At 45.6% G+C, this 24,581-nt stretch overlaps 1 protein-coding gene and 1 long non-coding RNA gene across 10 annotated transcripts in view; one reads left to right on the top strand and one right to left on the bottom strand.

The window, feature by feature from the left end:
- The window catches only part of LOC145520877 (uncharacterized), a 72,615-nt gene extending 52,289 nt beyond the window's left edge, over positions 1-20,326 (top strand). The window contains exons 13-17 of the long non-coding RNA XR_014064859.1: positions 401-546; positions 639-832; positions 3,194-3,335; positions 7,192-9,696; positions 17,604-20,326. This is a non-coding gene — a long non-coding RNA (uncharacterized LOC145520877). The remainder of the gene's footprint in view (positions 1-400; positions 547-638; positions 833-3,193; positions 3,336-7,191; positions 9,697-17,603) is intronic.
- PDZRN3 (PDZ domain containing ring finger 3) overlaps positions 1-24,581 on the bottom strand; it is a 263,935-nt gene that overhangs the window by 7,083 nt on the left and 232,271 nt on the right. For 7 of the 9 annotated variants that reach the window (XM_081528292.1, XM_081528293.1, XM_081528294.1 and 4 more), the window contains 4 exons: positions 17,244-17,491; positions 13,771-13,858; positions 1,723-1,821; positions 461-523 (listed from right to left, as the gene is read on the bottom strand). In XM_081528292.1, coding sequence (XP_081384418.1) covers positions 461-523; positions 1,723-1,821; positions 13,771-13,858; positions 17,244-17,491 — 498 coding nt within the window. Of the gene's footprint in view, positions 1-460; positions 524-1,722; positions 1,822-13,770; positions 13,859-17,243; positions 17,492-18,938; positions 19,075-19,655; positions 19,904-24,581 lie in introns of those variants that run through there. The other 2 variants (XM_081528302.1, XM_081528299.1) reach the window with 2 other exon arrangements.

Genomic DNA, 24,581 nt, shown 5'->3' with positions numbered 1-24,581 from the left:
TAAAAGCCATTCTGTGGAGTAGTTACCTGCTGAGTTATAAAGTTTAAAAGACTGCTTAAAGTTGAAACGCTTGGCCCAAAATGAATCCTTCAGAGAAAGCTAAAATGAGCATTATTTTGGGTCACAAGAACTGTTGACCTGATTTGGCCTGTGTTGTCTTTGGTCCAAAGAGAAGGACAGGAAATGAGACGAGCTGACTTGTATGGTGTAAGGCGGGGGCGGCTTGCCTGTTTAGACGGGGCATCCTCTCTCCAGTTTGGCTCGGGCCCCACCATGCCCTGTGTCTGGGTGTTTTCCAGGGCTGGTACTTTGGCCCTGATTGAACCGGTCTGCCTCACCACACATCTGGTTTTGCGATACTGGTAGCTATTTGTTAACTTCTGCATTTTCATCCCCAAAGCTATTATTATTATCTGAAGCAGTCCGCTCTTTAGTGAATGAACAGAGGACGCTGACTTGCCTGGATGATGCGGTCTCCTTCTCGGATGCGCCCGTCCTTGGCCGCGATGCTGTTAGGGTCAATCTGAAACACACGGCACTGAATAGGTAACTCAGACGTGCACAAAAATAACAAGAGCACTGTCCAGAGTCTGCCTCTAACACATCATCACGCTCATCCCTCTGTTTTTGTTTTACAGAGAAATAAACAAGACTCAGTGTTGTGTGAGGAGACACAAACACGGACTGACACGTTTCCAAGCCCTTTCCAGACCATGGTCCTGGACTCTTGCCCTGCAACCCTGCTGACTCTGCCCACCTGAGGGGATGGAGAGGCACATGTAACAGTTGTTCCATACCCAGAAAGGAAAAGTGAAAGTGTGCTGGCGTACAGGTGAAAGGGTACCTTTCATTATGTGGTCTAGCAGCCATATTTTCCTTATTTTGCCAAATGTGTATATTAAATTTTGGAAAGGAACTTTACAAATAGAATCTAGTTGAGACAAGTGGGATTGCATTTTAGAGACATACCCCCAAATGCAGTAAGAGTGGGCCAGCTTAAGCTTAGTGGATGAAGTCCACTCAGTGGGATGGGTAGAAAGCCTAGTAGTCACATCCCTTGGTTCATCCCGTTGAGATGGATTTTTATTTCCTGATAGAATGGGGCTTGTATGCTAGTAAAGATGGGCTGCATGGTGAGGTATCCATACTGAAATCATCCTTGCATTGGCTTCTCTGAGAAAATGAAAATAACTTCTGTCTATGTATTGGGTTGGTCAAAAAGTTCATTTGGGTTTCTCCTTGACATCTGATGGAAAAACCCAAGTGAATTTTTGGGCCAACCCAATACTTTGAAGTTGCACTGTGAACTCAATGATACACATTCCAGCAAAAGGAAAAAAAAAAAAAAAAACAAGAGAAACAGATAACAGAAATACTTGAAAAACTGTGTAAATGACTCCCTCCCCCACCCCATTCAGTGAACTGGAGATAGGAATCTGCTTTTCCCTCGGGGTTGAATACACAAAACCAAGTAAACGGCTCCATTTTATGGCCGATTTGCAGGCTCCTGAAGGGTAATTTTGCCTTATGCGCCAACATTAGAACTTAACCCCTACGAAGGGTAGTTCCATGGAGTGTGCTAAAAGGGACAAAGAAATCTGCCTGTGTCTTTCCAAAGAAGATATCTCAATAAGCCAGAGCTGCTTAACACATTAAAAGGAAAGAAAGAATACAGCCTCTCTCTCTCCTGCTATGATGGTTATAAAAAACGAGCCTCAGTACCTCGCTTATGTAGATGCCAATGTCATCTTCATCATCTGTCCGGTAGCACACCGTGAGGCCCAGCTTGTCCTGGCTGTTCATTCTGTAGAGATCCACTTCCTAGACAAGAAAAGGGCACTCCCTGTGAGACTCCCAACAGGCAGTGATGGCTGGGAGAACATCAGATGCTTTAAAAAACATTTGGTTTAAATGATGAACTGGATTTCTTTGCATTCGCTGTGGGCAGAGTGGTTAACTTACTAAACAAAAGGTGATTATAGGCAAGAGATCAATGCCCAGGGCATTTCTGACCTTTCAGTCAATATAAAGTCATTTTGAAAATAGTTATTTTATTGATCCCACCAAAGAAAAATTATCCATATTTCACTCAGCATCGAGACTTCTGGGGTCGGCCTTTGCAAAAGCATTCTTTCAATGTCTGTCACCAACGAGAATATTTCCAAACCCCAAACCATCCAGCCATTTCAGTACAAATGTTTCCAATGTGTTTGGTTAGATTATTTCATGTTGCATTTCCTTAATATGTGCAGTAATAGAACTTGCAAACAGATTACACATAAATTGATCCAAGGAAGGAGGGTAACGTGATAGCATGCAATTAATGCTTTCCACAACAGCTGTGATATTTACAGTCGCGAAATTAGTTTCAGATGCTATTACAACAAATTAAATAAGGTAAAAGCGAAGCGAGCCCAAATGCGAGACACATGGGCACAGGGAGGGCCACTGTATTTGACAATTAAACTGTGCTTCGGAATGAAGTCAGAACTTTGAAAACGGTTGGAGCCTTGGGAGCAAGAGGCCTGGTTCTCTCAGAGCGTTCCCAGGCCCCGTCTCCCCTTCTACCCGCACTGCCAACCGCCCAGGCGAGACTCCACAGCACCGAAGTACAGGCCTGTGCAAAGGGCCGCCTGGTAGTAAGTTTCCAGGCAGATCCCCTGGTCCGGCGTTTAGTGCTAGCTGCTTACTGACCAGGAGGGGCTCTGAGATAGACGGGGCCTGTCTCTGGGACTATTTCCTCACTCCTGGCTCTTCTTGGATGGTGGTGAGGATGGGGTTGTTTCTGTGGTGAAGCTCAAAGCAGTTATGTAGCAGACACTCCTGAACCCCCTTCCTGGGTGCCCGATACCACGGCCACTTTCTAGGTGGAAGCACTGGAGGTGCTAAGGCCCTGTGAGCAAGGAAGAGAGGGGTGCCCTGACGGTGGTCACCAGGCCCGTGTGGGGAGCTTGGATTTTATTTCAGCATCCTGGGAAGCCTTGAGCAACTTTTAAGTGAAGACTGCCAAGCTCTGGTTGATACCTTCAGCAGCCCTTATGGCTGATACAGAGGAGAAGGTGCTGCTGACAAGCTGGGGCTCTGAGTGCAGAGTGCAGCTCTTTCTAGCAGCTTCATCATAGGGTTTTATGGGCTTGTGACTCTATCTAAGCCTGTTTCCTCACTGGTGCCTGCCCTCCTGCTGCTTGGACAGGGTGAAGAGTGACTGGGACAAGACCGCCGCGCTCTCAGCACATCGCCTGGCCCAGAGAACGGCTACAGAGAACAGTAGGGATCGTGATTGTATGCCGGTGGTTTCTTACCCGAAGTCACAGCAGTTGTTTGTAGCCAAGTGTGTATGTTTCTCACGTCCCCCCACCCCCCCAATAAGATAATTTTATTTTCTGAATATTGTGACATGTTAATTAATTCAGTGACTTCCTCATTAAAGCTTTAGCAATCTGGTATATTACCCAGAAATGAAATCCTATTATCTTTCCTGGTGTTTTGAGGAAAAGACTTAAGCAATCACAGAGGCAGCACACGTTTACCCACAAGGGCACATTCTTTGCAGACACTGTGGAGTAGCCTGTTTGCACACCGCCCACAGTCTCACAGCATCCTCACGTTTCAGCCGCATGCCCGTCTCTACCTCAGGTCACACTTCATCGGGGGACAGACAAAGGGAAGACTTGCTCTGTTTTAGTGCTTCCTAACAGGTGGTGTGGGCTTCCCTGGTGGCTCAGTGGTAAAGAACCCACTTGCCAATGCAGGAGATGTGGGTTCAATCCCTGATCGGGAAGATCCCCTGGAGAAGGAAATGGCAACCCACTCCTGTATTCTTGCCTGGAGAATCCCATGGGAAGAGGAGCCTGGCGGGCTACAGTCCCTGGGGTCCTAGAAGAGTTGGACATGACTAAACAACCACCACAAGAGGTAGTGGAAATGTGTGGGATTTCATGACGACTTGTTTGCGTCCAAATGTACCACTGCAGCCCCTGAGCCCTGGCTTCATGGTAGAAGCCAGCTGGTCCTGGAACAAGTACATTTGCAACCAAAGCAGGGAGAAGGGTAACCAGAGAGGTTTTAAGAAGCAACTAAGAAAAACAACAAATACTGTGATATGACTTCTACCAGGGTAAAAAATCATAATACAGATTCTAGTTTTCATTGAATGATCGACCACCAAGGTGAATAGCTCTTAAGAAAGATCAAAAGGTACCAGAGCTCTGCTGGGCTTCATTCTTATAGGACGTGAGGCATGCTTCAGGGTCAGGATGAGGTAAGTGCAGAAGCCGAGGGCAGTGTTGGCAATCTTTTATAGTACTGAGACACTGTCCTGATAGCCAAGGATACGATTTTCAGACTTGTCTCATCAACTAAGGCATGAGACTGGGTATTATTGAACTGAAGAGGCAAGGGGTGAGCTATATAGAGTCTTGCCTTGGTAGAATCACATATATTGGTCAGTGACATGTTAAAAATTTAACCAGCCACCTAACCTGGTCATCCTGGACTTTCACCACTGATACCTGAGAAGCATGACTCTGTAAGACACATCTAGAATTGAGGGCTCCATTTAAGAACCCAGGAAGGTGAAAAGTCTGGAACTGATGTCTTGGGGCAAAAACAGCATGATGTGCTAAGAGTATTCAAGTAGGAACTAGGAAGACTCAAGAAATGTGAGAGATGGAGGTCTGATGTGTAAAAAAAAAAAAAAAAATACTCATTTGGCCTAGTGCCAGTAATGTAAGCAGTGTGAAATCTACAATCACTATGATTTTGGTAACAACCTAACTTGAAAAGCATTTCTACTCCATTTTCATCAATATTTTGATTGCCAGATAGTTGAAGAACTACCGATTGAACTGGACATTAGTTCATATTGCTACTGGTGGGATGATTTCACTGGACTTCCCCCTTCCGATTCTTCCAATTTCTTCCAACAGATCTGTTACTTTTATAAGCAGAAAGAAAGCTTTCTCAGAACAAATTCCCAAAGACAAATGCACCCCGATGTTCACTGGAGCACTGTCTACAACAGCCAAGACATGGAAGCCACCAAAAGATGCGCTGACCGACGAATGGATAAATAAGATATGGCACATTATACAACGGAATATGACTCGGCGATTGAGAAAAAACTGAACTAATACCTTTTCTAGCAACATGGATGGACCTGGAGATGATCATACTAAGCAAATGAAGTCAGAGAATGACACATAGCCTATCAAAACACAAACGGAGTCACAAACTTAGAAGACAAACTTATGGTTCCCAACGGGAAAAGGTGGGTGGTGGGGAGGGACGGAGGGAGGGATAAGTTAGGAGGCAGCTGGGATTAACCTGTACCCAGTAATATATGTGAAACAGATAATCAGCAAGGACCTACTGTATGGCACAGGGAATGCAGCACTCTGTAATAGCCTATACGGGAAAATAATCCAAAAAAGATTGATTGTATGTATATGTATAAATCAATCAATTGGCTGTACCCCTAAAATAAACACAACACTGTAAGTCAACTATATTCCAATATAAAATAAACAATCTAAAGAGAAAAATAACGACATGTCCATGATTCTTCCCTCGGGCCTTGGTGACCTGGGCTGCTGTCACGTCCTTGGAGCCTAAGAAGCCTTGGGTCCAGAGGGCTCCACTGTGGTGGAGATGAAGCAGCTGGGGAGGATGTGCCTGCAAACGAGCCCCACTTGGACCTGGACTGCCCCATCCCTTGTAGATGGGACTCCAACCTCCAGATCCAGGTGGGTCCTCCTACAGCTCAGCCAAGCCTAGTGCACACAAAGGACAGTGGACCCTCTGGGCCAGAACAGCTCCAAGTACCTGGTCTGCATGTCTCCGGGTCCTGGTGTTCCCCCGGCAGCCCCTACCTTGGAGTCGCCCCACTTAAGTACGACAGTATCCTCAGCATCTCATTTATGGGAGGGCTTGGGATTGTCTTGGGGGTACATGGTAAGGGAAAAGAAGTACCCAGACAGGAGCCCTGGGGACTTTTTTCTGGCCCATTCCACTGGAATCTACCAACCAGGAACACAACTTTATCTTGGACGCTTGTTGCCCAAATAACCTGAATGGGACATCAAGAAGTGCTGCTGCCTTGTGGCCATTTCCTTTAACAACAATTTGAAAACCTGTGCTGGGGGTACTTCATAGACACAAGGCCTGCGGGGCTGTAGAAGACATCCAGCCTCCAGAGATGTTCTGGAGTAGGTAACTGAAAAAATTCTAAACAGGGAGGATCTTCAAGAAGCCAGTTTTGAGAGGTAAATTTAACATACGCTTTTTGGATTTTTTTGTTTTTTTTTTAAACACATGAAAAGATGCTCTACATTGATAATCATTTGATAACTGCAAATCAAAACTACAAGGTGGTATCACCTCACACCAGTCAGAACAGTCATCACCAAAAAGGCTACAAGCAGTAAATTCTGGCGAGGGAGGGCATGGTTTGGGGGACTCTCCTACAGTGTTTGGGGGAAGATAAATTGTTAACAGCCATGATGGAGAACAATAAGGGGCTTCCTTAAAAAACTAGAGCTACCACATCTGTCAGTCATGTTTCTGGGCCTCGGTGCGGAAGAAAACCATAACTTGAAAAGCCACTTGTACCCCAGCGTTCACTGCAGCACTGTTTACAACAGCCAAGACATGGAAGGAACCAAAGTGTCTGTTGTCAGAGGGATGCATGGGTGGGTAAAGAAGATGCGGCACACATATACAATGGACTATGACTTAGCCATAAAAAAGAATGGAATGATGCCTTTTCCAGCAACATGGATGGACCTGGACATGACCATATTACGTGAAGGACCTCAGACAGAGGACAAATAACCTGTGATATCACTTGTGGGTGCGATCTAAAAGTCGAAACAAATGAGCATATTTCCAAACAGAGACAGACTCACAGAGAACGAACTTATGGCTACCAGTTGGGAGGGATCCGGGGGAGGGATAGATGGGGAGTTTGGGTTTGACATGTATACACGTCTATATTGAAAATAGATAACCAAAAGCGACCTGGTATAGCACAGGGAACTTGGCTCAGTATTCTGTAATAACCTCAAAAATTTGAAAAAGAACAGGTACTTGTATATGTATAGTTGAATTACTTTGCTATACATCTGAAAGTAACACAACATTGTTACTCAACTATAATATAAAATTAAATTTTTTTTTTTTTAATATTTACAGAAGTTCAGAAAAGTGCAAAGAGGACTTCCCTGGTGGCTCAGTGGTAATGAGTCTGCCTGCCAGTGTAGGAGACCTGGTTTCGATTCCCTGATCTAGGAAGATCCCACGTGCTGCGGACAGCTAAACCCGTGCGGGACAGCTACTGAGCCAGCGCTCTAGAGCCTGGGAGCTGCAGCTAGTGAGCCCATGTGCCCCAGAGTCTGTGCTCTGCAACAAGAGAGGCCACTACAGTGAGAAAGAAGCCTTGAGCACCGCAACCAGAGTAGTCCTGCCTGCCACACCTACAGAAGAGCCTGCACAGCAACAAAGACAAGCACAGCCAAAAATAAAAGTTAATAAAGAGTGCAAAGAACAGAATGATGATTTATATTCTTAACCACCCAGAGTTAAACATGTTTAATCTCTTGGCATTAAAAAAAAAAAGGCACATGATATGACCGCTGTGGAAACTCCATTTCCAGGGAATGGTTCCCCACCATAGAGAAGAGCCTAGTTGCTAACAGTTAAGCATAAGAGCTCTTGTCTTCAGAAGCTCTGGAAACACAGCAGTGTAAGAGCTGAACCTATCTTGAGATTTTCCAATCCCAAAGAAAGGCAATGCCAAAGAATGCTCAAACTACCGCACAATTGCACTCATCTCACATGCTAGTAAAGTAATGCTCAAAATTCTCCAAGCAAGGCTTCAGCAATACATGAACCGTGAACTTCCAGATGTTCAAGCTGGTTTTAGAAAAGGCAGAGGAACCAGAGATCAAATTGCCAACATCCGCTGGATCATTGAAAAAGCAAGAGAGTTCCAGAAAAACATCTATTTCTGCTTTATTGACTACGCCAAAGCCTTTGACTCTGTGGATCACAATAAACTGTGGAAAATTCTGAAAGAGATGGGAATACCAGACCATCTGACCTGTCTCTTGAGAAACCTGTATGCAGGTCAGGAAGCAACAGTTAGAACTGGTCATGGAACAACAGACTGGTTCCAAATAAGAAAAGGAGTACATCAAGGCTGTATATTGTCACCCTGCTTATTTAACTTATATGCAGAGTACATCATGAGAAAAGCTGGGCTGGAAGAAACACAAGCTGGAATCAAGATTTCCGGGAGAAATATCAATAACCTCAGATATGCAGATGACACCACCCTTATGGCAGAAAGAGAAGAACTAAAGAGCCTCTTGATGAAAGTGAAAGAGGAGAGTGAAAAAGTTGGCTTAAAACTCAGCGTTCAGAAAACTAAGATCATGGCATCTGGTCCCATCACTTCATGGGAAATAGATGGGGAAACAGTGACTGACTTTATTTTTGGGACTCCAAAATCACTGCAGATGGTGATTGCAGCCATGAAATTAAAAGATGCTTACTCCTTGGAAAGAAAGTTATGACCAACCTAGACAGCATATTAAAAAGCAGAGACATTACTTTGTCAACAAAGGTCCATCTAGTCAAGGCTATGGTTTTTCCAGTAGTTACGTATGGATGTGACAGTTGGACTATAAAGAAAGCTGAGTGCAGAAGAATTGATGCTTTTGAACTGTGGGGTTGGATAAGACTCTTGAGAGTCTCTTGGACTGCAAGGAGATCCAACCAGTCCATCCTAGAGGAGATCAGTCCTGGGTGTTCATTGGAAGGACTGATGTTGAAGCTGAAACCCCAATACTTTGGCCACCTCATGTGAACAGTTGACGCATTGGAAAAGACCCTGATGCTGGGAAGGATTGGGGGCAGGAGGAGAAGGGGACGACAGAGGATAAGATGGCTGGATGGCATCACCAACTCGATGGACATGGGTTTGGGTGGACTCCAGGAGTTGGTGATGGACAGGGAGGCTTGGCGTGCTGCTATTCATGGGGTCGCAAAGAGTCGGACACGACTGAGCGACTCAACTGAACTGAACTGGATTTACTTTGGCTGTTCATAAAGAAGATTACAGTAATGCAATAATAGTTGAATAATGAATTGTACAGAAAGAGCAGTGTCTATCTATTATGTACTGTACATGTAGATGTTCAACAAAATTGAAAGACTTACTTTGACAGTCCAAGGCAGACTAAAGATCCAAATAAAAAATAAACTTGCTTCTGCCAATTGCAAGCCAGGCTGCCCTGGGAAAGTCATTTCACCTCTCTGAAACTTCTCAGCTAATCTTATCCCCAGAGACAGTGTTTTGGGGTTCAGTGGAAACTGCCGTTCTTCAGACTTACTAGGTGGCTTGTAAATTCTCAACATTTCATTCTCACTCCAAGCTAGAGGTAAAGGCTTAGACGATTGAGTACATCACGGAAAGCATAGGTGTCATCAATACGTATTATCTCTGAGGGTGGAGATAAGATCCCAAAGAAGACCATTAATCAAACTGGTATGAATAATGTATTACCATTACCTGGATTACGGCTCCCCCACCACTGCTGTCCTGCTGCTCACTGGTCTAGATGGACTGCTGGATAAAAACGAACAGCTACGCCTGACATTTTAGACGAAATCGACACAATAGCTCAATTAAGAAAAGTAAGAGGGCCACTCCACCTTGGTTGATCCAAGCTTTTGGTTTCAGCGACAGCCACTTTAATCAGAGGGGAGGTCCCAGAGATGGATATTGGTGGCTTATTCATTTCAAGGAAGACTGGTTACCCAAGTATAACTCTTAAGACCTTATCGATCCAGAAGTTCTGTGCATATTTCTAGAAATCCTCTCCATGCTTTCTCTATGCATGGCACTATGTGAGATATAAAGATGCCTCTAAAGAGACTGCACTTTCCTTCAAGGACCCTAAATTTGAGACTGGGTAACAAGGCCTTTGTTCCTTTATTCAACACATGTTGGCTGGGTGGCTACCATCCTTAGGCACTGTCTGAGCAGGAGGAACAAGTAAGGAATGGTCCTGCTGGGCGAGGGCCGCCTGAGAGTGGGAAGGAAGCGTGTCTGGAGATGAGCCACACTGAATGAGGCCAGGACCTGGGGGCAGAAGAGCAGAACTGGGGGAAGGTTCTGGATGCAGGGGAACAGGAGAAGAATGGGCAAGTGCCTGTGAAACTGGGAGGGTGGTGAGAAGGTTCCCTGGAGGCGCGCTTGATGCTGTGCCTTCAAGGCTACAGAAAATCACACAGGTTGGCAGGAAAAGCCTGTATTAATTTCTAGGATGGCCTCACTTCCCTCATGATCTACTGATGTTTCGCTCTGAGACCTGGTTTGGAGCTCATTTTAGTCCCCTTGTTGAAAGTGTAGCTTCTCCTTTTCTGGTCTCAAAATGACATCAGGACACAGCATAGGTGATGGTGGCCTCGAAGCCCGGCTGGGATGCCACTGATGAATCCACTGGGAAATGCAAACAATAGACTGAGGGAAATAAGCCTTCTTCAGACGTCTATTTTCTTTCTTAATTGCCTACAGGAAGATCCAGAGCAGGTGTTCAGTACCTGAAAATTTATGGGTAATTATTTGGCGGCTCAACCCTTGGGCATACTTGGGTGTAATTCTTTTAACACTAAGCAGTTTCAAAATAACAGGGATTTGACGCTTACCTAAATATGATCATTTTGTGTACTTTAAAAGACAGAACATCTGTTTTTCTCTGTGCATTTGCTTCCATAATATGCCCAAACACTCATGTATTTTCCTCCTATATAACATGCACGGAAATAGTTATCTTTCAAAAGGTGCAGATGTTAATCTAATCCAACTGAGATGAGGAGCAGTTGAGACTGGCTCCCTATTCACAGCAAGCCTGGCTTGGTGGTGGGGGAGGGGGGCGGAGTACCACAGGCTGATGGGACTTAGAACCGTCAACAGCCTATCTCTGCTAAGAAATCTTGCAAGGAAGTGGGGATGGCGGTGCACACCATTCCCCCTGAAAACTAGGTCTGCTTTCGGAAGCCCAGCTCTTGGCTGTGCTGCTGGTCATTAACCTTTTTGAACTGACTGGGCTGCCTCCCAAAGATATGCCTCCAAAAACAGAGCCTTCCTGGAGTACAGCCACTGTTCCCTCCTGGTGAGCTGCCCCAGGAAGAATAACCCTGAGTCTTGACCTCTGATCTGGGGGCCGCTCATCCAAAACCACCAGGTTTGCTTTAGGAGACAGCACTTATAAACAGAAATAACCTGGAAACATCTAAGCTGCTATGAACAAAAGTCCAAGTGTAAAACTGGTCTTCCTGCCTGGTGTGGACTCACTGTACTTCATGGTAACTGCTCAAAGGAGCTACAGATGGAGAATGGCTGTTGTCTTGTTCTCTAGATGAGAAGCTCATGCCTAAGCTAACATCTATGAACCAAAGTAGGTACCATGAGCTCCTTAAGGGCTGGCAGGATGACGACTTCCTGGTTTTGTGTTTCTAGCGCCGAACTGGATATTTAAGATGCTCAGTAAAAGCAGGTGAGCAGAAATGAACGTAAGCACGCATGCAGAGTCTTTGTGCTGCCTATGTATGAATGGGAAGAAGTCTGAGCCGAGTCCTGAATGTCCGTGAGGGGCTTAGTCATCTCTAGTCCATGAGACCTAACTCTGCACGGACAGTGCGGCTGCTGTTAAGACGCTGGGAGGCACAGCTTCACACCACAGAGAAGGAAGCTCACAAAGCCCCAATCACATGACCTGTGACAAGGGCGGGGGAAGCGGGACTTATTGGGGCCATGGCCTTCAGATCAGGGCCGCTGGGACTTCACCACGTGCACAGAAGCACTGGGGGGTCTTGGTAAAATGCAGACTCTGATTCTGTAGGTCTGATGGCCCAGATCCTGCATGTCTCACAACCCCTCAGGCGCTGCCGCCCTAGTTGTTGCATCGCACTTTGAATAACGAGGCTCAAGGAGGGTGGTGTTCAGAGTGGCCCGCTCCAGTCCAAAGCAAGATGTTCTCAGTTCACGCAAAGAAAGTTACTTCCTTAGTTCACGCAAAGAAAGTTACTTCGTTTAGGAAGAAAGACTCTAATTGGGGCTAGTCTCAACACTTCTTTGATACCAGCCTATCTCCTTAGACAAAGAGAAAGAAAGCAGGAGGTAGTGGAGAGAATGGGCCCTGGGTGTCCAGCCCTCGGCGGTACCACTGACAAGCATCAGGATTTAAAAACACGGCCTTGTGTCCACTGTGTTTACTGTACGGCACCTTCTATTCATGGAAATTGATGCTGAATATTCTGCCTCCGCAAGTGATAAAGCATTTATTTTAAAATTTTCTTTAAATAAGCTGGGTTGAGTTAAAGAGAAAGAGAAAGCAAACAGTGGTTCTGCTGGTATCTGGATACAACCAGATAATATACAGCAGATATGGTGGGAACTCAGTGACCCTCCAGAAACCACATGCACACTCGTAAGAGACAGGAGCGTTTTTCCAGGGAGAGACCACAGCTTTCCATCAGATGCTCAAAGGCATTAGAAACTAAGATGGACGTAAAGCATCCACTGCTGTAAAGTTGAGTGTAACTTAATACCAAGGAATTGTAAAGTCAACACCTGAAATGGAGCAGGAGTCTACGGGTCCCGGTCCCCCATGTCCTCTGCCTGCCTTCTGTCTGTGGAATACCTTCAGCCATAGAATTAGTTTACTCAGAGAAGTGAGAACATGCAGAAACAAAGGAAATAGTCAAAGGAGACCAAATAATACTTCAATCATCAAGCATAATCAAGGACCTGGGAAAGAACCCACTTGCCAGCGCAGGAGACATGAGAGACGTGGGTACGACCCCTGGGTCAGGAAGATCCCCTGGAGGAGGGCATGGCAACCCACTCCAGTCTTCTTGCTAGGAGAATCCCATGGACAGAGGGGCCTGGTGGGCTGTGGTCCATAGGGCAGCAAAGAGGCAAACACGACTGAAGTGACTTAACATACAAGCACACAAGAACCTTTAGTTCCTTCTCAAGGGCTATAGATAATATTCTGAGCCATATCCTATGATTCTGCCTTATAGATACTGCCTAACAGATGCCAGGTGGGAGAAGTTAACTACCAGATGACCAGACTACCCATGACATAAGCTGCCACAATTCCTTGGCCTCAAGGAAATGGGAAAAGGAAATGGGAACAAATCGACCCTGGAAGTGAAGGCTGACGGCACTTGGAACAATCAAGATGATGCTAATCTGACCACCAGCGATCCATTTCTAGATGACTGTCAGAGCTGGCTGTGCTTTTTCTACATGCAGTCCCCCTGCCTCTGTCTATGAAAGTTCCTGCCCCCGGTCGTCAGTGGGGGGAGTCGACTCTGGACAGGCGTCCAGCCTCCCCAGCCCTCAGCTGCTGGCCACTAACCTGGCCTCTTTAATGGCTTTTGAGCGGCAAGCAGCTGACCCCACTTATGATTACACACCGTCCTCCATAAATCAAGCTCCCAAGGTATTTGATAGCTTTTTAATGACCTCTGCATCGTCTCAATGATCATCAAAAAGCAGTGTTGTCCTGTAAAGGTTATTAAATAGCCCTTCTTGCAAAGCAGTGTTCCAGACAGCTCTAGACTCACCAAACGTGCTTCTTTTAAAATCCATGAAAAGTGTACTTTACATGAGCATCGATGATGTGAATATATGCTGATAGAGAACTTACTGCCTTAATGACGACTGTTTACATGAGATACAGACGTTCTTCTTACCTCTAGCTCCAGCTCCTCCCTGTCCATCTCCTGATGGATGCCTGCGATGTAGTCGTTTGGATCATAGTATTCATGAGCTGAGGGATGCCTGAAAAAGGATGAAAGGATGTTAAGGCCCTGCTTGCAGTCCTGAGTCTCTGTTTTCCCATCAGGAACTCCAGAAGGGTCACAGGGGCAGTTCTTGGAGTCTAAGGTCTTCGTTTGAGTCTCTGTGGTTGTGTTTCCTGGCACAGTCAGGACCTCCCTCATAATATTTCCATTGTCTTCATTTATGTCCATTTCTTCTGGAAGAAGGCGTTAAGATGCAGGCTGCGGAGGAGGGATGGAGTGGGAGGCTGGGGTTAGCAAATGGAAGCTAGTAGATATAGGACGGAAACACAAGGTCCCGCTGTATAGCACAGGGAGCTATGCTCAACAGCCTGTGATAAACCATAATGGGAAACCAATATATAACTGGATCACTTTGCTGTACAGAAGAAATTAACTCATTGCAAATCAACTATACTTCAATTTAAAAAAAAATTTAAAAAGATACAGGTTAAGAGCAAGACTGGCTTCATTCCTTCCAGTGGCCATCCCCCTGGCCCACTAGTCATTTGAGTCAATATAACTAATTTCTAACTCTGTTTCTAGTCCGGAGACAGAGTTATAGTTATTGCTCGTGGCTTCATTCTTAGATTTTCTCTCTGAGGAGGAAAAAAGCTCAGCTTCAGGCAACACTTAAGGACATGTGCCGGCCTCTGACATAGGTTTAAAGGGCTGTGACCGAAACTGCTATGCTGTCATCTAGGACAGTCTTCTTTTTTCACCTTTTGATGGTCTCACAATAAGAAAAACGTTTGACATCACAACCCATACACAGGTACATGTCTGGAATATATGTGCTTGCATACATACAAGGCATATATGTATATATGCATGCTCCCTACACACACACGGCTAGGAGAATGGAGGCGTGCGTTTCTCTAGGTTAACGTGTGTGAAACAGAATTCACAGAACCCACCGCCTCTTTGGCAAAACCACTAACGGAACCTCTTGGAGCCAAGGCAGCAGCTCTGAAAGGTGTCAGACGCGATGAAGAGCTTCAGCTTGATTGCTAGCTGGGGGCCCAAACCTTCAGGGTCTCAAAGGTCAGTGCAGCAATCTGGGGACTCTGGTCTTCTCGCCCCGGGGAATTAAGTTTTGAAACAACATCGCAGACAAGGGCGGTCACTCAAATGAAGGCTGGCTTTCAAGTGTCTGAACCCATCAGGCAAATACGCTGCCTGCACATTCAGGGCTGTGAGCCCTGAGGATGTGGCTGGAAGGCCTGGGCTCTCGAGCTTCAAGGTCACTAACACGGCACCGTCCCACCCCTCCACCCTGCCCCCTGTTCAGCCCCTGATGCACAGTCCTGCTGTCCTCTGACCTTGCAGCCAGGACTGGGGCCGGGCTGACCTCTGCACTCTCCTGACATTTCTCAAATAGCCCCTGGAGGGGAGGGGTGAGTCATGTCATGTTAACTAGACTTTAAGAGGAAATTAAGGGTTTGGCTTCTAAAAAGCCTGTGACAGTGATGGTTCAACATTGAGAGTTGGGAGTAGCCTTGCAGCCTCATCAATATGAAAGGCAGTTGAAGTCTAAAATGTCAAATAATTAATCTGATTGATTGCAGTCAGAGAATGGTCTGGCTGTTTCCTAGTAACTGGGATGCTCTGGAGCGTCACTGGTGAGGTCTAGGACATGAGGTGCGACCGGCTTGCCTTTCAGTCTGGCTGCCAGCTTATGGGGGGTGAACTGCTGAGTGTGCGGTTCCCTGTGGCACGGAAGGGACAGGCGTGAGAAGTAGTGACAGCATGGTGCTGGCACAGCGCCCTGTGCCCCGTGTCAGACAGGGACCCCCTCCCCCTCCTCCACGCGCTGTCTGCTGCAGCTCAGTTCCCTTTGCCACACCTGGGGGATCAGCCCTAGGTTCTGACGACAGCTAGCCATCAGAACCATGGAATGAAAGGCCAGCCTCTGTCTGGAATGTGATAGAACACAGGAAATGTGTGCTTGCTGCAACTACTGAGTTGCTAATAGAAACCTGACAGGTACCACTCAGAGGCTGCCCCTAGAAGAGGTGGAAGTGCCCTTGAAATAAGGCATCATTGAGGCAACGACCTGGACCAGGAGCAAGATGGGAGGAGGCAGGGGGGACTGTAGTATCAGCCAGAGAGGCTCCGAGGGGAGAGTGGACAACCTGTGCGCAGACAGGCCAGACCATGTGTGACAAGCGACCTTCAAATGGACATCTTTTAAGCCACACGGACACCTCAGAAAATTTCTTGCTCTTCATTTTTTTCCCCCACATATTTTACACCACTGATTAAACCAACAATGATCACTGCTATCATTCAACCAGTGCTTACCATATGCCATGTTGAGAATTTTCCACACATGACTTCATTTAATCTTTCAACAATTCTATGAGATGGGTACTATTATGATCCCATTTTAACAGAGGAAGAATAAGGCCCAGGCAAACAAACTACACATGTTACACAGCGAGAGATTAGTTTGAGCATCAGGTCTGGCCACGTCAAAGGCTCTGAACTACCCGATGTCTCTGGCAGTAAGTGCAGTAAGAGGAGTGTCGTGTAAAGTAATTACTGTGATGTGTTGGATCACAGCTGTTACTTAATCGGTAAATGCAGTACTTATATGAGGCACGTGTGGATTTATTCCATGGATCCAGGTTTGAAATGAGACCCAAGAAAGCAGAAGGCACCACCTCCAGGGCTCCCTTTACACTCACAGCTTACTCGGCTGTCTCCTTAAAAGAACCATCAGCATGCCCTGCAGTGATCACTACCAAACCTTTCCACTGCCATTTGCGGTGATTAAATTTTATTCTGAAACAGCTTTTGTGACGTTTGTAAGTAATTTTGTTCTTCGACTATCATTTGAATAACTCCGCTCCAGGCTTATAATAAAGTAATTAATATGTCAGGGCAGTTTTGAGCAGGATTCAATTTATCGCCTCTATAAACAATGAAGTGAAACGTGGGCAACTTGGAAGAAAACGGTTAAGATGTGTGCATTTTTCTCATCGCACAGAAAGGAAGAAACTGACTTCGCTGTACTTCTGTACCCCCCGACCAGCACACTCAAGATGCATGATCACGGGCTTCCCTCATGGTCCACTGGCTGATAATCTACTTTGCGATGGTGGGGACACCCGTTTGATCCCTGGTCCGGGAGGATCCCACATGCCGTGGGGCAACTAAGCTCGTGCGCCACAACTAGAGATCCCGCACTCTAGAGCCTGTGCACCGCGACGAGAGAAGCCACTGCATTGCGAAGCCCGTGGACCACAACCAGAGAGTAACCTCTGCTCGCCGCAACTAAAGGAAGCCTGCGTGTGGCAATGAAGACTGAGCATAGCCAAAAAAAAAAAAAAGAACAAATTTAAAAGTTAAAAAAGAAAAGGATGTGTTATCACACTACTTACTCCTCTGGCAACAGATAGGGATCCAGCACAGGCGGGGTGGGCGAGGATATCTTGGTGAGAGCCATGATGTGCTCAAAGGTGATGTCTGTCTGTGTTCCTGTGTCCACCATCTGTGATTCTGACGGAGGAGTGAACATTTTGGTCCGCGGTGTTCTCCTCAACACCTGGACCACGATGGGTTCCTTGGCTGTCTTGAAGGCTTCCACAGCCTGGTCATGAGTTGCTCTGGATAAGTCTTTGCCATTGACCTGTTGAAAAATATGAGAGGGTTTAGAGGATTATAATTAAGCAGATTTTGTTAAAGATTAAACATTCTGTTTGAATTTAACAGCATCATCCTTTTTTTTTTTCTCCCAGTAGTCATGTATGGATGTGTGAGCCGGACCACAAAGAAAGCTGAGCACTGAAGAATTGATGCTTCTGAACTGTGGTGCTGGAGAAGACTCTTGAGAGTCCCTTGGACTGCAAGGGGATCCAACCAGTCCATCCTAAAGGAGATCAGTCCTGGGTGTTCATTGGAAGGACTGATGTTGAAGCGGAAGCTCCAATACTTTGGCCATCTCATGTGAAGAACTGACTCATTTGAAAAGACCCTGATGCTGGGAAAGATTGAAGGCAGGAGGAGAAGGGGATGACAGAGGATGAGATGGTTGAATGGCATCACTGCCTTGATGGACATGAATTTGAGCAAGCTCTGGGAGTTGGTGATGGACAGGCAAGACCGGTGTGCTGCAGTCCATGGGGTTGCAAAGAGTTGGACACAACTGAGCAACTGAACTGAGCCGAATTAAGCAGAAGCTGGGAAGATGGTTTTCATGTATAAGCAGCTAAAAGGAAAACTTGGGGGTGTCCAAGAACTTCACTGCTTAGTGTCAGGTTCCCCAGGAATGCCTGGTGGGAAGTGGGTGAGTGTGGAGACATGCAGATCGGACAGGAAACAATAACCCTCATGGTAGGGAGGGCTTGGCTTCCTAATGCAATGTCTTTCCACAGTTTCACCCCCTCCTAGTCTTGCCTGTGAGAGAAAGGAGCAGCCTTGGGCTCTAGCTTTTGTCAGGCCATGCGAGCTATTAATAACTGGACATTAATTAATTTTTCTCTTTTAATGGTGTGTATTTTCCAGTACGTGTCAGGTGAGATTAGTTTTCCTTTCATGGAAAGGATGTGACATTTCCTTCTTAAATGAATGCCTTTGCTTTTCCTTACAAAGTCAATTGAGAATATTAAGTCAGTGATAATCAGGCCAGAGGTGGATACGGCAGGGATCAAGCAGGAGCTCAAATGACCCGACACTTTGGTCAGTGTTTGGGAAACAGCATCTGGCTTTACTGCTCTGCTGTGTACAGTCCTTTGCAATGGCTACCTTTCCTGAGTGCCCACAGTCTACTGTGTGTCTGAAGTGAAGATGCCTCTTAACACTTTTCTCATCCTAGTCTTGGGAAGGTAGCAGGACCAAAGCATGTTCATCCTCCTCCCCTTATAGCCACAAATAAACCACATGAGATGACCTTGCTAGTTACTAATGGGTCACAACTTCGGATGCTGAGAGCAGGATTCTTTCCAATGGTAGAATCCAAACTAACCGAACACGGCTCTCTTTAGAAGAGCTTACACGACAGGAACGAGAAGCCAAAACCTTACATCTAGAAAGTGAAGTCATTCCCAGCAACATGGAAGCTCAACTATTTCATTTACCTTCCCCGTCCCGTCCCCCACAGCCAAGGACTCTGACGCTGGGTTCTGATACTTCGGTGATGTCTAAGGATCACACTTGCATGGCAGTTATCAGACTCTGAAATATTTTGGTATTATTCCCCAAGAGGTTGGTCTACTTTTTAAAATCAGATATAAAATGATAGTATAAGAATCATATTCTGTAGAATGCATGTTAGCAAGAGTCCCCCAGAGTCTCAGATCTTCTCTGGACAGTACCACTGACAAATTCATGTCATTTATAAATGCTCAAACCAACTCTGAACCTTGCCTGTCCTGCCTGGCTTCTACATTTCCGCCCTCAGCATCATTTACTTCAAAGCATATGGAAAATTAGGTCCACCCTCTGAGGTAGAGCACTTCAGTTTTTCTGTATACCCAAGCAGCATATGAATACTGATGGTGCAGCAATTTTTCTATTTTGTTCTCAGCCCTTTCACTCTGGCCCTTTGGGGACGAGAACTCTGAGGCTGAAATGCCTTGTAAACAACTGTTAGGTTGAGGAATAGATGTCGGATTCTTTCCTTGTAATGAAGCTCAAATGAATCACGCCAGTGGAGATTATTAATGATTTGGAGTCAATCCACTTAAGTAATTTACTATCATCACAAGGGAGTTAGGCAGAACAGGAACTCGGAGCTGCGAAATGCCTCGAGTGCACCAGTAAATAAGTCAATGACTGAACCATCAAAGTCTTACAGTCCCTCATCCTGAAAGACTGGGAAGCCAGGATTTAACACCACAACTGTCTTCACTCTCCTTCTACTGAGGACAGAATGAAAGGACATGAAGGAATTCTTTCTAGCTTTCCAAACCCGTTGAGCACTGTGACCCCTTCCCTGCTCAGAGCTGAGAACTCTGAGGGCCCGGGGATGAGGTAGGCGGCATGCAAGTCAAGTTGGAGTGCTGAGGCCGAACTATCTGAGCCGTATCTTCCATTAATGCCTGACAGCTGGAGTCAGGTAATAAAGGAATTTATGATGTCACAGCAAAATTTGTCCCTGGATTCTATTAATGCCACATCACAGCACCCTTTGGAGATACTGGTTTGGCCATTGCCAGCTCTCCATGCTGGCGACAGCCTATGCTAAAGGCAGTTTTACTGACCGTAAACTCAACACAGTATGACTTTTGAATGGGCTCTGCAAGTTATGTCAAAACTGTGCTTTCTCTATAATACAAGGACTTTTGCCAAAAGGGAATGAACATGGGATTTTCTTCTAAGGAGTCTTCAAATTGTGTCTCAAGAAAATCCATCCTGGGAGTCTTTACTTTTTACCCACGTAATAGGTGTTGCAAATACCTCAGCAGAAAGGTTAGGTGCCTGATAAAAAGCATCTCTCCTTGTTCTTCCTGCTTCCTCTCTGCAACAAGAGCTTGGATTGTGTTTTCTTTCTACCAGATGAGACAGCATTCCCCCTGGGGGGAGGCCTGAGGTGTGGGTTTAATTGGCTCTAGCCTGTGTGGAGGTCTGGTTCCTTTTGCTTAGTGATGGAGCTGGGTCTCTGAGGCCAGGTTAACATACTGAGGGATGCAGAGCAGAAAAATGGAGAACTGGCATCTCCTGACAATTGTCATTGAGCAAATTAACGGACTAAGCTTAGAACCTCTTAATCGCAAAGTTCTTGTCACATTTGAGAGCACAATCTTTATGCTTCAGGCCATTTTAATGTGGATCTTAACTCCCTGCAGCCCAGAACACACCGATTGGTGCAGCTATCTCACAGTTGTTTTGTAAAGTTACACAGGGACGTCTTATTTGTTCTCACTGACATTCCTCTGATCTGTATAAGACAGTGACTGAAATGCTTTTCTGATAAGGACTATATCTTAGTAAGCTTATTTTTATAGGAAAGGGATGGCATCTACTGCTTTACGTGTATAGGTGTTAGGAACCAACGCCAGAACTACTGAGGACTTCCTTGGTGGCTCAGTGGTAAAGAATCTGCCTGCCAAAGCAGGAGATGTAGGTTTGATCCTTGAGTGATGACGATCCTCTGGAAAAGGAAATGGCAACCTACTCCAGTATTCTTGCCTGGGAAATCTCATGGACAGAGAAGCCTGGTGGGCTACAGTCCCTGGGGTCACAAAGAGTTGGATGTGACTTAGCGACTAAATGACAACAGAGAACTACCGAGCAGATGCTTAAATGGTACCTAGAAAAGGAAAGGAAGGACTCTCCTGCATCAGTCTATGCTAAGAACATTCTCGGGGACAAAGAGCTGCCCTGTGTCTGGGTGCACACTTACAAACACAAGAAGGCTTTTCTGAATCTCTCCGACTTAGGATATTATTAAAAGGCATTGATGCAACAACACCCAGAACATCCCTATGGCCTAAGATGCAGAGAAAGAATAGTGGCAAACCCTCTGGGAAGCCAGGAACCTGAGGGTGACTGTGAAATGTCCTCTCATCACCCGTCAGATTGTCACCCCTGCTCACGACTGGGTTCCACAGAAAGAGCACTGGACCTGATGGAACGATTTCAGCAGCCCTCACGTGTATGTTAATCAAGCACAGTTCAAATATGCCCCCTCCACAAGCCAGGGGACCCGCTCCTGTCTTACAGGTCAGGGCCGGAGTGCCTCAGGTCCCAAACTATGGGATCGGACCAGGGTTACACACTGTTGTTTTGGACCATTTATTCTGAGTCTGTTTCTTCGTGTGCAAAATAAATGTACTTATAGTGTCATGCCTCTTAGGGTTATTATAAAGTTTAATGAGATAATCTACTTTACAGCCTAGGATGCACATAATAAGAATTTACTAAGATACCAGGGCTAATAGAGATCCTACCCCAGAAGAGCCACATTTTCCCAGGAGACGACGGTCTGCAAATCAGAGAAGCAAAATGCAGCCTGCGTAGGTAGCCTTAAGAGACACATTAGAATACTGAGGGGCTTCTTTATTTTTCAGTGAAGTTACCTAGCCCAAATGTCCCTGAGCTGCCAATATACATATTAATGTTTTCAGTCTGCAGGTTGGAATTCTCTGTGTGTGGGGGTGCAACAGATAAATTCTACGGGACTTGACCCCTGCCACACAAACTTCCTGACAAGCTATTGCAGGCATTGGTACATTCTTCTAAAACAGGATGAGACGAGGCGGGACTTTACTCTCCTAGACAATCTATTTTTGCAGCCAAATTTGTTTTGAATTACCTTGTGCACATAACACTTATTACCCTGTCATCTTGGAATCACATCAGTGAGAGACTCGGTGAAGTGATAACTCCAGTGCACACTGTCAGCCGACCGAGAACGACAACCTTTATTCCCAGGATTAGCATTACACGTACATTACGCCAAACGGCGACGATGATGGCTGCAATTACAGGCGCGATGCTCATCCCGTGACGTTTGGCCCAGTCAAATTAAATATCATTAACTCGCCCAATTGAGCAGATTGCTTTTTAAAACAGTTTATGCGGCTCTAAAACCAAGTAAATGGAATGTTTTGGAAAGAGAAATGCTGATGGCAAACTTTATTATACATTAAATGCTTAAGTTATTCACCTAAGGCTGAGGATGGTCCCCTGGGACGGAGGTGCAATTAGGGCGAAAATCCAGTCGGTCTGTCTCAGAGCAAAACAGCGCTGCTGCAAATCTGACAGGACACTGAGGGAACTTATAGAGGTCCCTGAGCAGGAGATCTCCAGGGATGAGATGCTGCAGGCGCGCAATGATTCCTTCCTGGTTGCACTGAAGCCTGGGTAGCGTGACTGTGGCTCTTGAGGTCCCCATGAGTATGTATTCCATGGCCCTGAGAGCTAAAGCAAAGTTGGGGTGCTCTTCCATTTGGGGGTAAATCTCACTGATAATCCACCTGTCCATCTTTCATGCATTCATCAAGCATTTACTGAGGTTACTTAGTGAGACTTGCTCCCCTCTTGGCTGAAGGGACACCACTTGGAAGAATTTCTTGGGGAAAGATGGCATGGGAGACCCACTGACCAAACGGTCAGAAGAAACGCCCTGTGGGTAGCATTTCCCCTGGCATCTAGTGAAGGTCTTGATCTGGCTGAGGAGGCGAGTCTACACTGGAACACTAAGCTAGTGAGTTACAAAGACTCTTGGTTTGCACTGTCTACCCAGACATTCCATTGGTGAAAACTGCTGTCATACACTTTCAAAAATCACCTTTCCAAAGAGGAGCCAGGGCTTTCCTGGTGGCTCAGTGCCTGCCAGTGAGGAAGACACGGATTTGACCCCTGATCCAGGAAGATCCCACGTGCTGTAGAGCAACTAAGCCCATGCGCCTACTGGGTCTGTGCTCTGGAGCCTGGGAGCCGCAACTACTGAAGCCCTCGCGTCCTAGAGCCCACGCTTCGCAACTAGAGAAAAGCCCATGCAGCAACGCAGACCCAGCACAACCAAAAATAAATCAACAAAATTATAAACAACACAACAAAAAAGAGAAGCCAGAAAGCTTTCAAAGTTCCCTACAATAAAATTGTAAGTGGTTTGGGATATTTTAAGCTATAATTGGAAAAGACATGGCATACCCCTTCTAAATTAGAAAATAAGTTTCTATTTATGGGAAGACATTGGGTTTCTGAGGATCGGTATATAGCAATCACCTCGATTTCTATTACCTGTGCAAACGGCCCCAGTATAAAGTGCTTATGCAGTTTCAAATTCAGCCTATTATAAATTATGCCCCAGGCTAAAACCCAACTTTTATAGGGTTCATTTAATTAAATACAGGGGCAGTGATTGCATTCTGCAAAATATCACACCTATGTTTTCAAAGTAATTAAAACTTAGATTCCACTGGAAGCAGCAGACGATAGTAAAATACACAATGAAAAGTAAAAGGTTTCATGCCCCGATTTAGGTTGGATTAAAAAAAAACTTCTCTCATTCAAGATACTCCTGTCTGTCTTAATTTATTTCAAATTTATAGTCTGCTCTGGGGCTCCATAAAGGGAAGGCCAACTTATCTAAAATGGAGGTATTATGCAGCTAAGAGGGAAGATGGCTCTTAATGAAAAAATGGTATTCAAATTAATGTTTCTGTGAAAAGCACTTATTTTAGAGATGTGTGTGAAGAAAGTACTGACTTCAGAGATTTGCACGGATAAGAACATTACACTCACAGAGACCTCGGCTCTGATGCAGTAAGAACTTAAATCCATGTGGGTGCATTTGGTCTGCAGTAAAGACCTCAGTGAGGTTTGCCCATGGGAATTTCTAAATTACCTGTCCTGACGTTATTTCCGTAAGTTTGGTATGTCTTCAATTGGAAGCTCCTCTCCTTATCATATTCTGATCTCCCTGCATGGATCAATGTATAGTCTGGGTCATTTTCCTATTAGAGGAGTCTTCTGCCAAACTTAAGCCTATCATGTTTCAAAATCCTTTATTTTACCGCCTAAATGTAGAAAATACCTGGCTACCAGCACTTCAGTGATAAAAAGATGACATGTCTGAAACAAAGAGGCTAAAAATCATACATGTACTCCAAGTCTATGCCCCGACCAGTAACGCCGAAGAAGCTAAAGTTGAACGGTTCTATGAAGACCTACAAGACCTTCTAGAACTAACACCCAAAAAGATGTCCTTTTCATTATAGGGGACTGGAATGCAAAAGTAGGAAGTCAAGAAACACCTGGCGTAACAGGCA

The sequence above is a fragment of the Giraffa tippelskirchi genome, chromosome 9, assembly GCF_054371585.1.
Source record: "Giraffa tippelskirchi isolate mGirTip1 chromosome 9, T2T-mGirTip1v1.2.pri, whole genome shotgun sequence".
Classification (NCBI taxonomy): domain Eukaryota; kingdom Metazoa; phylum Chordata; class Mammalia; order Artiodactyla; family Giraffidae; genus Giraffa; species Giraffa tippelskirchi.
Note: the sequence above shows the minus strand (reverse complement) of the source record. Positions and strands in the feature narration are given on the sequence as shown.